The following is a 12438-nucleotide window of genomic DNA, read 5'->3' on the forward strand; positions in this document are numbered from 1 at the left end:
AGATATAAGGCAGGGGATGTTGCAGTGGAAATCTCACAGATTTTGATTAACCCCGAAGAATTCAAAAGGCAGAGACTCCATCTCAGGGGTTACGATATGCCTCTCCACTGTAGATTCGCACGGGATTTTTGCAGATTGTATAGTTTAGTCCCTTCTATCCTTATATGAGATGAATATTTTCAAGTAGACTGCATAAAACGGACCTTTTTGAAACTTGATGCATAATCAGGCGTTCTTGATGTAAGGGAAGAAGTAAATTAATTCAGGGTGAAGGTTGCCCTAGGCCTTCTGTAGGTGGAGTACATTCGTAGTTTATATAATTGGTCAAAGGGGGATCTCTGGGAGGTAATAGAGACTTAGTCTCACGCTGCAGACAAACTCGCCTGGTGCACCTTCAAATTGCCAATTGTTCCGTCAGTGACATCGAAGAGCTGCAACAAGAACCTTCTCGTAGGCGGTGGTTGTGAAGGAATAAAGAGTATCTTCATTCTCATTTTTGGAAATTTCTGGATGCGCAAATTATCACCTTAATCGAGGAATTTCAAAGACACTGGGCGCTGGGGGTGAGGTCAGACAGAGACACCTTTATTACGCTCTGATATGTAACCGCATGCAATGAACAGAGAAAAAGAGTGACCGAGTGTCCTCGTCAATACTCAAATCCAATTACTTTCGCAAGCCTTTACTAACAGAGCACTCGCTGCTCTTGTAAATAACAATACATTCGACAGCCCAGACTTACTGTTTTTCTGTGAGGTATTCCGGTGGCTCTAGTTGTATTCTTCGTTATAGTTTATGGCTTCACGAAAGCCGAAATATGCGCATGATACCTTTTTGTTACATTTTAGAATCTTTCAAGCAAAGGACTTGGTGTCTTGAGAGAGGCTAAGGACGAGGAATCTCAACAAAGAGAAAATACTTCGTATACGTTATGAATACAATTCGTATCCGAAGTCAGCCCGAATGACGTCAGGTATTATACACTTGGTTGTCGCATAACAGCCTGCTTACTAGTAGTGTTAGTGTTCGAGGCGATATATTAAGCTTTGATAGGACTCGCTTAGCATTAAGCGGGAAATAGGCCTGCGCTGGTAAAGCTTGATTGAATCGTGCTAGGTAGGAAGGCTTCCTGGCGTGCTAGAGCGTAGTTTTTAAAAATCGAGCTTATCGATATGATTGAATCCTAGGCGAGCTTGCGTTTCGATTAGGCGACCGTATAAACGCTTTCATATAGTAAAATATCCTATATCGAGTGGTTGCAGAAGATACGACAAATACGGTAGTATAAACACTAATATAATATTATTTTGCTTGTAGATTTAATCAGATCGTGGTGTTAGATATCTACTAAGACTATTGTAGTGGGGAAATGGCCGACGATAGATGATCTTTGAGTGGAGGATATCCTTCCTAGTATATAGTCTATACAGGATATAGCTTCACATCTCCGATAGGGAAAAAACCTTCAACACATCTTTCGCTGGAACAGCTTCTGTTTCTTTTGGGAAGCTCTCCTCAATCGTGATGTATGATTGTTGGTTGGTCTGTTCATTGACCCACGTCATCCAGCATGCTTGCCAGGCTTGCTATAGAGCGCCCTAGTTCACTAGTTATAATGTTAAGCGAACTCAGAAAGACGGAATTAAATTTCTCCGACTCCGTGGGCGACGACCTAAATTTTTAGGTATGCTTTCCATGGGACCCGCAGACGGCGTTCTGCCAGTCAGGCCTCCACTAACCCAACACCGGGTATATTGCGGGGGAGGGCTACTTCAGGAAGGCGGTAGCAGAACGGCGTCAGGACTTTTGTGTAGTCACTGCATTTTGTGCCATTGGGTCTATATTTATTGCCTCTCTCCGAGCACCGCACAAGCAACTACTCAACCCGTTAAAAAACGGCAAGGCACATCGAAGCCTTGTAGTGAAGTTCGACTGTCTATATAATACACGGCAGGAAAAGACTCGCTATCCAGCTAATGCAAAGGTAGCGAACCATTATGAGCTTTATGTCACTTACATTTGTACTGATGTCATTTCAGGAATGTACGGTACGCATGCGGGGAAATTGGCGTTAACGCGGAAGGTCTTTACCTTCCGCTTGAGGAACTGCTGGTCTCACTGCGTCGAAACCCTTCTCTTTATGTCGTCAAGCCAAGATTTTAATCCATCGATGTAATCGTCATAGGCTTCGCGGCTAGAGGGCCTCAGTTCTATCCTTTGTTTTTAAGATGCCCACATACCATATGTGGCGACAGGTATCTCGGCCAGCACTTTCAAAACTACTTACTCCAAACAATTGTTGGATTCTCAATCGATGTCTATTCAAGATGCAGATCGTGGCTTTATCGCAAAGCTTGACCCTTGCGTAATCAAAGATGAAGATGGTCATGTTATTTGGAATAACGATGCATATGATTTCTTGATCAACTCGCATTGTCCGGAGACAGCTAATCCGAAGCTATGGCGACAGGCACAACTTGTAAGCAAGCAAGGCTTATTCAAGGTCACTAGCGGTGTATATCAGGTCCGCGGTTTTGACCTTTCAAATATGACTATCATTGAAGGTGATAGTGGAATCATCGTGGTGGACCCCCTCACTTCCGCTGAATGTGCACGAGCAGCACTCAACTTGTATTATGAGAATCGTGCCAAGAAATCTGTGATGGGCATGATCTATACACACTCACACGCTGACCATTTTGGAGGTGCGAAGGGAGTCTTCGAATCGAATAAAGATTGCACCGTACCTATATTGGCACCGTATGGCTTTCTTGAACATGCTGTCTCTGAGAATATTTATGCTGGAAACGCTATGGCTCGCAGGGCTGCGTATATGTACGGTGACCAATTACCAAAAGGACCGTCAGGTCAAATTAGCTGCGGTCTGGGAGCAACAGTTTCTGCGGGAACGGTGACCTTATTACCTCCATCGGTCGATATAACGCATACCGGCCAAGTAGAGGTGATTGACGGAGTAGAGTTCGTCTTTCAAGTCACTCCTGGAACAGAGGCGCCCGCGGAAATGAACTTTCATCTCCCGCAACGGCGAACCTTGTGCGTCGCGGAAAATGCGACTCAATGTCTTCACAATATTGCCACTCTCCGAGGCGCCGCCGTCAGGGATGCTCTTGCATGGTCTTCATATTTGGACGAAACGATTGTTCTCTTCGCTGGAACTTCAGATGTCGTTTTTGCTTCTCATCATTGGCCCACATGGGGCCAAAAAACTCTGTTGAACTATCTTACGCAGCAGCGTGACCTTTACGCATTTTTGCATGACCAGACGTTGCGCTTAATGAATGATGGCTTAACGGGTATTGAAATTGCCGAGCAGTTGGAGCTCCCCGATCGATTGCGAGATTCTTGGCACACGCAGGGATTTTATGGCTCTGTGAGCCACAACGTCAAAGCCATTTATCAGCGTTATATGACATGGTTCGATGGAAATCCGTCTCATCTATGGGAGCACCCGCCAGTCGAAGCGGCGAAACGATATGTGTATTGTATGGGCGGCATGGAAGCAGTGCTCCAGAAAGCGAGGGAATTTTCTGACAAAGGGGATTTACGATTCGCTGCATCGCTTCTCAACCATGCTGTGTTCGCCGATCCTGAGAACACAAATGCCAAATCTTTACTCGCATCTACGTACGAAACTTTGGGTTATGGATGTGAGAATGGCCCTTGGCGAAATTTTTATATTTCAGGCGCAAGGGAGCTACGTGGTGTGAAGCCAAAAGACAACGTACTGTCCGGTCAGGCCGGGCTGACTGAGGCTTTGTCACTTCACCATCTCTTGGCTTCGGTTGCTGTTCGGCTGGATGGCACTCGAGCGCAAACAAGAGATTTCATCATCGATCTTTATGTGACCGATCGAGACGAACACTGCCGGTTACTAGTTAGTAACGGGGCGTTGATACACCGCACTGGAAAAGGCTCGTCGAAGTCATCTGCGCTGGATTCGGCCGATTTCTCATGCACACTTACATATGACCAATTGGTTCAGTCCTTGTCGGCTAGACAGGCATTAGGAACTTTCGGCGAAGAGCAGGGAGATCGCTCTTGTTGGAACGGACTACTTGATCTACTCTCCACCCCGAAGGCAACGTTTGAAATCGTTATTCCTTGACAGAATCTTCGATCAAATTTGGTGTACAATGAAATACGGAAGTCCAGCACATGTCAAATTAATCAATGATTCAGGAGTTTTGGGCATATGTTAGTAGGACCCTCTCGCCTAATCATAAACAGAGAGCTCAGATTTAGATGATTGTTTGAGGGAAAGTAAACAGTTGTCTAGATCAATCGCACAACCTCAGTGGGGCTGACTGAATCCATGATATAGATGAAATAAGGCACAGTAGACTATGATTCTTCTGCAACAAATGACATAAATGGTACTATGTAGCCGTTTTATAATTAAGAATCTAAACCTCCCCTACAAAACAGCACAGGTTTGGGAATCGTTGGTCTAAATATTTGAGTGATTTGGCATCGAAGGAATTAACTGAAAGGCTCAAGCTTAAGTCTCCTCAGGGCGCCTGGGGAGGAGAGGATCATCATTAGCGACTTTGGAGAACATCTTTCAATCCTCACAAGAACCCCCAGATTCTCCCCAAAGACCCTTCCTCTCCTCCAGCCACCGGGGGCCAGGTTCTCTGATAAGCCCCTTCCTTGCCTCCGACATTTGGACACTTGCCTGTACTATCTGGGATATTTTTGGACAGCAGCCTTTGTTTGAGGCTTTTTGTTCTCCTGTAGACCGCATCACCGCAGGGCAAGTCGAGGTTATTGGAATCTTACCTCCTGAATGGTGGAAAGCCTGGAACAGACGGTTGAAATGGCTCAACTAGGAAGGAGAGGTGAATGGGAAACCAGACGCATCTAGGGATCAGATGGCATGTGCCGGAACTGGGACGAGAGAGTTGGCTACTGCATACAGGAAACTCGGGCTGAGGCGGGCCTAGAGACTGTGACAGGGAAAGAGAGGGCGGCTCTCAAGACGATGCTTCGATCGATGCTAGTATTCCGGCCGAACGAAAGATCAACAGCACAGCAGGTATTGCACTCCGAATGGATGAGAGGTTCGGGACCACCGGCGCTTGAAGAGAGTCGGGCACTGTCAAATTTGTAATGAAAATGGAACGAAAGATTGCGAAAAAAAGATTGACATCGATTCGAGAATAACACAGCCATGCCGGTGAGAGAGAGCTGCTCTCGAATGACTATATAACGCCTGAAAAGTATTATTATTAGTCCTCAATTCCATTCGTATCTGTTTCGCTTCACCCAGCGGGCAATATCACTAATGAACCGCCGGGCGGCTGCTGCTCCCACGCCTTTGTTAACCAAAACAAATGTGGATCCTGGTCGTCGTGAACTTGGTGAGGTGCAGACAATTTTCCATAGCCGCAACTCTATTTATTTACTACTATCTACAAGACCGATTGTATCTTGGCATACTCTTCTCCAAACTCAGGTCACTGACCCAAGGCTTGATGAAAAGAAAGGTCCACAGAGTGGAGGGTGCCAAAGAATACGCCTGTCAATGACCCGAAGGCCGTTGAACAAACTGTTCCGCCGCGCTGTGCAATGCAGGGACCAATCTGTGGTGGACCGCCTTCATGATCGCAGCCACCCAAACAAGGTAAGTATGAAGAAGAAAAGAAAAAGAAGAGGAAGGGGGCAGAGGGGGCGCCTCCTTTATAGCCCACGCTCGCGGCGCTAGTCCTAAGCGAGCAGCGGATCATCACATGACCGATGACGAAGCGAGTCATGCCACCGCAGCAGACTCAGTTATCACATGACTATCATGTGACCATCTCTACCCGGAGCCAACTCAAAAAAGGGTGACCTGTCACCAAGAGTGCTCGTGTACCTTGCATTCCAGAATCCATAGATCGGTCGATCCCAAGTCCATCCGCGTGGAAGGATTGGGTAGGCTGAGGGGGGCTCGTCCAGGATTTTCAAATTATTGGAGAATCTCCTTGTTCGCCAGGACGGTGGAACTATGTGCAAGTGGCCCTGTATCCCAGCGGAAAAAAAAAAAAAAAGTGGATGTCTCCAGTAGTTACGAGCTTGTGTGGATCCGTTCCTCGCCCCTATTCCACGGATGGGCAGCAACTCTGTATATTGGCCCTGGAAGGGTAGTGCGTGACAGTGGCCCGAGCCGGCGACTCCAGTTGAACTGGAATTGGAATTGGGACGTTCATTTAGCATGTCCAATTTTTCTGGGTGTTGCGATGCTTCTTTGTGTGGTCCTGCACATATTGTCATGCCATTCCTGTGGCCTCGGAAAAAGTCCGGTCTGTGCGACCAAGGCCAGAATTCGCCAGTTTCCAAACAAAGTAGATTGTTTTTGTTTTGTGCTGGTTGGCTTGTGGCCAGGCGAATCCATCGTCGCACGGAACAAGAGGGTGCGCATCCTCATCAAAGGGTGCCATGGTACCCGAGAGGCTCGATGCTCGGGCTAGTAGACGCTAGAATCAACGGAGCGCTTCGGGGGCGAGCTTAGATGGACCAGGAAAGTTTTTTGCACACCGCATTATCAACAAGAGGCCTGTTTTTGTTTAATCACCGTGCTCGTCAGCGCTTGGCAAGGCTCCATTTTCTTCGGAATATGTCACCTTCGGGGTGAGGGAGTGGAATCATCAGCGTTTCCGTTTTATTTCTTGTATTCCCTTTTCGATCTATACGGAGTACTCCGTACACGATACTCGATGCGCCGCACTTTTGTTGCGAGGGATTCTGGTGGACGAAAATTCTGGATCAGGGATACATATTGCGCGTATTGGACTAAGAAGCGGTCTCCTCACTTCCACTCTTCCTTTTCTCCTTGTCGTAGGCGTGTGGTACTTGCAGGATTTTAGGCTCAAAAGAAGAAGAAAAAACCGGCTACACAAACATTTACGTCCGCATAGCAGGATCGACGGCGACACTGTCCACTCATCAGAGACACCTTGAAAATGCAGAGCAAGACTAGAACTCTTGTAAACGGCAAGAACCAGCGTCTTCGACACCAAGAGAGCAGGTTTGGCAGGATAGGCAAATGGATGGCCCCCCGACGGGTAGAAAAGGGGCTGCCCGCAGCTGCAATTGGTGGTTAGTACCCAGTGGAGCTCCCCGTGTGGGCTATCATTACTGGAAATGTTCCGTGGTCGCAATCTAGCGGGAGCGGGACTCTCCTGATCATCGTTGATAGATGATACCGTTCTGAGTCACAGCGATTCTTGAATCCTGCTCTTCGTGCATGGGAGTTCATGAGTGGACTGGCTGGTATGTATGTGATTCGGGGCCAGAAACACAAGACCATCCAGCCGATGCAGAAACTGTTGGCTTGGTAACGTATAGGGGGTAGGGCTGGCCAGCCACCGATGGTGGATGGCTTAAGACACGGGACCACCAAGTGGAGCACAACCGTACTTGAGAGCCTTAGTCCGAGCGAACATCTAGAAAGAACATCGCCGCGAAAATTTTAGAGAACAAGGACGTTTATGGAGAGAAGAGAAAAGAATAGGAAGGAAAGAGGGTTAATTAAGGGCCTTTTCCGGCGTGGGCTGGTGGAGGGTGATTGTACGGCATTTCCCAGGAGTGACCCACGGAAGGTATTTGAAAGTTAACAATCTATATCGACGGCCTCCGCCATCGTATTGGATATATAGCGACAAATGAGGTCTTCACTGATCCTCAACATGTCTGTGCCCCCTATACTTACCTGGGGCGAGGGCCTGTTCGAGGTAGGCAACGTGACACACGTAATACATATCATGTACATGAAGTATAACTGCCCCCGATTTCCCGTGAATGACGCCAGCGACCCAAACAATGGTCTTGGTCTTTCGCGGGGCAGATCATGGGATCCTGGTTGATATCGTGGTCGGTCAACGGCGCTGCACGATGATACGCCGGCGATAGGGCACGGCAGGCCGGAGATGACCCAGCGCGAGGGAGGGGTTGCGCAACAGGACGCTGGTTGGCCACGAGGGTTCGCACGCCACTCCTTAGCAAGCATGAATGTGAGGCAGCTGTCATGGGATGAGCATCGTACACGGGAAATCGGGTCGGCCACTCAGATACCGTGGAGTCTGTCGTCGGGCGTGGATCGGCGAGCGAATTCGCTCTCAAACCTTGACCGGATCACGGTGCCGTAACCGGGATCCCCTCATCCATGCATCCATGATCATGCAGATAGGATAATCTCATGTCATTGTTTCATGAATTTAACTCTACAGGACGGGGATCTGGCAGGGAGGGGGCCGCACATTCTGACCATTTTTTCGTCTCACCCCCCCTCCCCTTTGGTTCTCGGCGACTGGTCCATCCTTTCACAGGAAGGGGATCGTAGGATCAACGCTATCGAACCGTCGCGCTTGACCCTGCGGAAGACGAAGACGGAGTTCATGACCGGATGTGTTCCCAGAGGCTCGAGAATACGAAGATGTGGTATGTGCCGAGTAAAGTTGGTATACACCGATACGGCCCCCTTAATTGTGTAACCGCCCAATTTAACGGGCAGCCCAGACGGCAATCATCCTCATTCATCCATGGAGACTGATCGTGGAGAACATCTCGACTACTGTAAACTTGCTCGCTATATGATCAGCCTTCTAAGAATACTATAATCAGGTGCATGGTATGATGTGATACTATGAAGGAACTATAGAGACATCTTGCGCAGCGCAAATATCCAAAGAGACTGGTCGCGTGTGCCAACCAACGACAAGTGAGAACCACTGAGAAGAGGCACCAAAAAGGGCCCCAATTACGAAGTGAAAGGCCGCTAATTTGCGATGGGACGGAAACCCGAGCTGCACGGGTCAATTAGGGACGAGGATTCTCGGTTGAGGGGGGGCGTTAGCGCGGGAGCTCATTAGTGTCGGTCGGATGGGGTCATTGCATCTACACTAAATTAGGGGGACGCCCGTTGATTGCCCGCTGCATGGCCGATCCTCAGAGCTTTCAGGAGGTGGTGTGATGGGATGGTTGTCTGTTATTGCCTGGAATGGTGTTCGCCTGGTCGTTTCTGTTTGAGCATTTGGGCTCCATTTTTGAGTGGGTTAGGGTTCATTTGGTTTTGAATTTGGAAGAATAGAAAATAGAATTTGGATAATTTCTAAATATTGGAAAGATTTGGAGAGACTTGAGATTATTTGCTAAGATTTTTTTTTTTTTTTTTTTTTTTTTTTTTCAGTTTCATGATGGGCCAGTCGGGTTTCGTTCGGTACTATGAGACCATGAGGTCCTGATATTGGTCTTTTTGCCAGGCTTCTCCAATCAGCGCGCAATGGCGATCCGGCGGTGATAGTGTTGGCATCATACGAACGTACGCACCAACCGTGACTGGTAGTTGGAGGGGACCTTCCAACGGTTTCACCTTGGATTGTTTGTATAGATCAGGGCTGCTGTTGGCCGGCTGGCCTGACGACCCCCCTGAAGGCCAATTACCTAAGCCCCCCCCCCCACTCCCCTCAAAGATCCCGAAAGACCTAAATCGCCCAAAGTTCTGGGCTCCCTGCAGCTCCTTTCCTAAACGAGCGCCGAGCGCCGTCAACAAGCGCTTCCCTTCCCTGCTCCCCCCCCCCCATGCCGCTCTCTTTTTTTTCCCCTTCCCTCCCTTTCTCCCTCCCTCTTTCTTTCTTTCCTTTCCCCCTCCCAAAGCAAAATACCCCCCCCTTTTTTCCTACGTTCGTGATACCCGAGCTCTTTTGTAGCTCTTATTTCTTTGCTTTCAAGATACCCAGATACCCCCAACCAACCTGCTTTTCTCTTCGAAGCTCTGCTTCTTTATCGATACCCCAACCGTTCCGGTCTAATAACTTTAATCATGTCTGACGTTCAGAAGCCTGTTGAGGAGACCCCCGCGGCCGCTCCCGTCGCGGAGACTCCCGCTGAGGTTCCTGCTGCCACCGAGGCCGCTGTTGAGGCTCCTAAGGAGGAGACCAAGGACACTCCCGCTGAGGAGACTGCTGCCGCCACTGAGGACAAGCCCGCGGAAGCTGCTGAGCCCGCCAAGGAGGAGGCAAAGGAAGTCGAGCCCGCCAGCGAGGGCACTCTCGGCTACAAGGCCCCCGGTCTTGTCAAGTAAGCAGTCACCATGCGCATCGCGACACTAGATCGCGAACAGCAGAACTCAAAAATTTGCGCGCCGCTAACGATACTTGTGCCAAACAGGGGCTTCCGCTTCGCCAAGCGTTTCTTCTACTTCCAGGATGAGGCTGTTGAGGCCAAGCAGCTGACTGCCTTCCACAAGGAAGAGAAGCCCGCCGTTGCCAACCCCATCGCCGCCTGGGCCAGCCAGACCGGCAAGGGTCTCCTGTTTTTCACCAAGCGCGCCGAGGACAAGGCCACCCCGGCCGGTATCTTCAACCTGGTATGTGGATAGTTGGAAATATAGTCGAATTGGGAAGAAACGAAGGAGCACGAACTGACTCTTCATTGTAGGCTGAGGTCTCTGATATCACCAAGGAGGCTGCCAATGAGTTCATCTTCAAGGTTGGCGGCCAGAAGTTCACCTTCCAGGCCACCACCGGCGCTGAGCGTGACAGCTGGGTTGCTGCTCTGGAGGCCAAGTCCACCGAGGCCAAGGCTGAGAAGGAGACCATCATTGGCAGCGAGGGCTACAAGGCTGAGCTCGAGAAGCTGACCAAGCCAGCTGCCGTTATTGCTGCTGTCAAGAAGCCTGAGGCCAAGGAGGAGACTCCCGCCCAGGAGGACAAGGCTGAGGAGGCTGAGCCCAAGGAGGAGAAGAAGGAGACCGCCAAGTCTCGCTCCCAGTCCCGCAAGCGCGCCAGCATCTTCGGCTCTCTTCTGGGCAAGAAGGAGGCCGCGGAGGAGAAGAAGGCCGAGGAGAAGAAGGACGAGCCCACTGAGGAGGCTAAGGCCGACGAGCCCGCCGCTGAGACCGCTGTCGCTGCTGAGCCCGCTGCTGAGGAGGCTGCCGCCCCTGCCGCCGTTGAGACCACCGAGGGTATGTTGATGCTGACAATATAGAAACTTTACTCAATGACTAACGAAATTTCAGCCGCCGCTGTCGCTCCCGTTGACACTGCTGACAAGGTAGAGGACAAGAAGGAGGAGGAACCCAAGGAGGAGAAGAAGGAAGAGAAGAAGGCCAAGCGCGCCTCTATCTTCGGCACTCTCTTCCAGAAGGTCACCAGCCCCTCCCAGGAGAAGTCCGAGAAGGAGGCCACCGCCCCTGCTGAGGAAAACGCCGTTGCTGCCACCGCTCCTCAGCTTGAGAACCCCGTCGAGGAGGCCAATGTGAAGCCCATTGAGCCCGAGGCTGTCACTGCTCCCGCCGAGGGCGACGCTGCTAAGACTGAGGAGGTCAAGGAGACCCCTGCTGCTGAGGCTGCCACTACCCCTAAGGACAAGCGCCGCACCTCTTTCTTCGGTAACTTCGGCAAGAAGGAGAAGAAGACCGAGACCTCCGATAACGAGGCCACCGATGGTGAGTCTAAGGCCAAGTCTAGCAAGCTTGGTGGTCTGTTCCGCAAGCCCAGCAAGGCTGTGAAGCTCGACAAGGACGAGGTTACCGCTGCTGAGACTGAGGCCAAGGCCGACAAGGCTGAGGAGGTTGCCGCCACTGAGACCGCTGCCGAGGAGACTCCCGCCCCTGTCGAGGAGGTTGCTAAGCCCGCCGAAACCACCACCGAGGAGGCCAAGAACGTTAACGTGGCTACCTCAACCCCTGTTCAGGCTGCGGCTTAAGCGACATTTTCGCGCTGCATGGAGGATGAGTGATAATGGGACAAGTTCCACTTGTTATCTGCCCCAGAACCTCCAGATCGCCTTGGTACTTCTCCCTCAAGGACGAAGCGACTGAAGGATTGCAAATACGGAATTTATACCATGTCGCCTGCAGTTTTATTTTGCTTGTTTGCTTTGCCTCGCCACTGTCGCCCTCTCGGTCAATCATCGTCTAATTTGAAGTTTGGACTTTGTGTGATCTGAAGGGTGCCAATGAGATACCCGCTGTCGATGCTTTGTTTTCTCTCTTTGACCTTTTTTTTCTTTAATCGCCATGCTCCGAAAAAAAATCCCTCAATAATTACTCTCGGCGCCGTCGAGAATCCTGACGGCCGTTCACTCCTTTATGACATTGCGTGCCGCAACCGAGATTCGATTCGCGACGCGCTCATGCGTTACGTGGTGTGTCGCCTTCCTAGATTGATACCACTCTTCTTTCGTGCGCTTTGCTTTTCCGATTCGATCATCCTTCGAGGAAAGTGGGGATTGTGTTCAGATGGTGTAAATGGAAGAGTGGAAATATCGATAAGAAACCTTTCATTTGCTGTAGATCGGTTCCTGGATCCCGTTGTCCGTTCTTCTGTTTCACCCTGTGGCACTCAATCACCTACTGTTGTCTACCGTTTGTTCCCGTCTCGCGCTGTTTCTTCTTTACGTCGGATGCTTCGTGGATGTGGCCCATACTGCGATAGG

The 12438-nt window shown here is 50.0% G+C and overlaps 2 protein-coding genes across 2 annotated transcripts; both read left to right on the plus strand.

Annotated features, from left to right (window-relative positions):
* Nucleotides 1-2314: 2314 nt before the first annotated feature.
* N7462_007632 (alkyl/aryl-sulfatase) lies at nucleotides 2315-4126 on the plus strand (the record flags this gene model as incomplete). Its single annotated transcript, XM_057079350.1, has 1 exon — nucleotides 2315-4126. One exon carries the CDS (start codon nucleotides 2315-2317, stop codon nucleotides 4124-4126), a length of 1812 nt encoding a protein of 603 aa, XP_056932020.1.
* Nucleotides 4127-9820: 5694 nt separating this feature from the next.
* N7462_007633 (uncharacterized protein) lies at nucleotides 9821-11706 on the plus strand (the record flags this gene model as incomplete). The annotated part of the gene is made up of 4 exons (XM_057079351.1): nucleotides 9821-10077; nucleotides 10168-10366; nucleotides 10438-10963; nucleotides 11018-11706. The coding sequence occupies 4 exons, from the start codon at nucleotides 9821-9823 to the stop codon at nucleotides 11704-11706; spliced, it is 1671 nt and encodes a 556-aa protein (XP_056932021.1).
* Nucleotides 11707-12438: the final 732 nt, after the last annotated feature.

Source organism: Penicillium macrosclerotiorum (genome assembly GCF_028827735.1).
Source record: "Penicillium macrosclerotiorum strain IBT 26536 chromosome Unknown utg000007l_segment0_segment0, whole genome shotgun sequence".
NCBI lineage: Eukaryota > Fungi > Ascomycota > Eurotiomycetes > Eurotiales > Aspergillaceae > Penicillium > Penicillium macrosclerotiorum.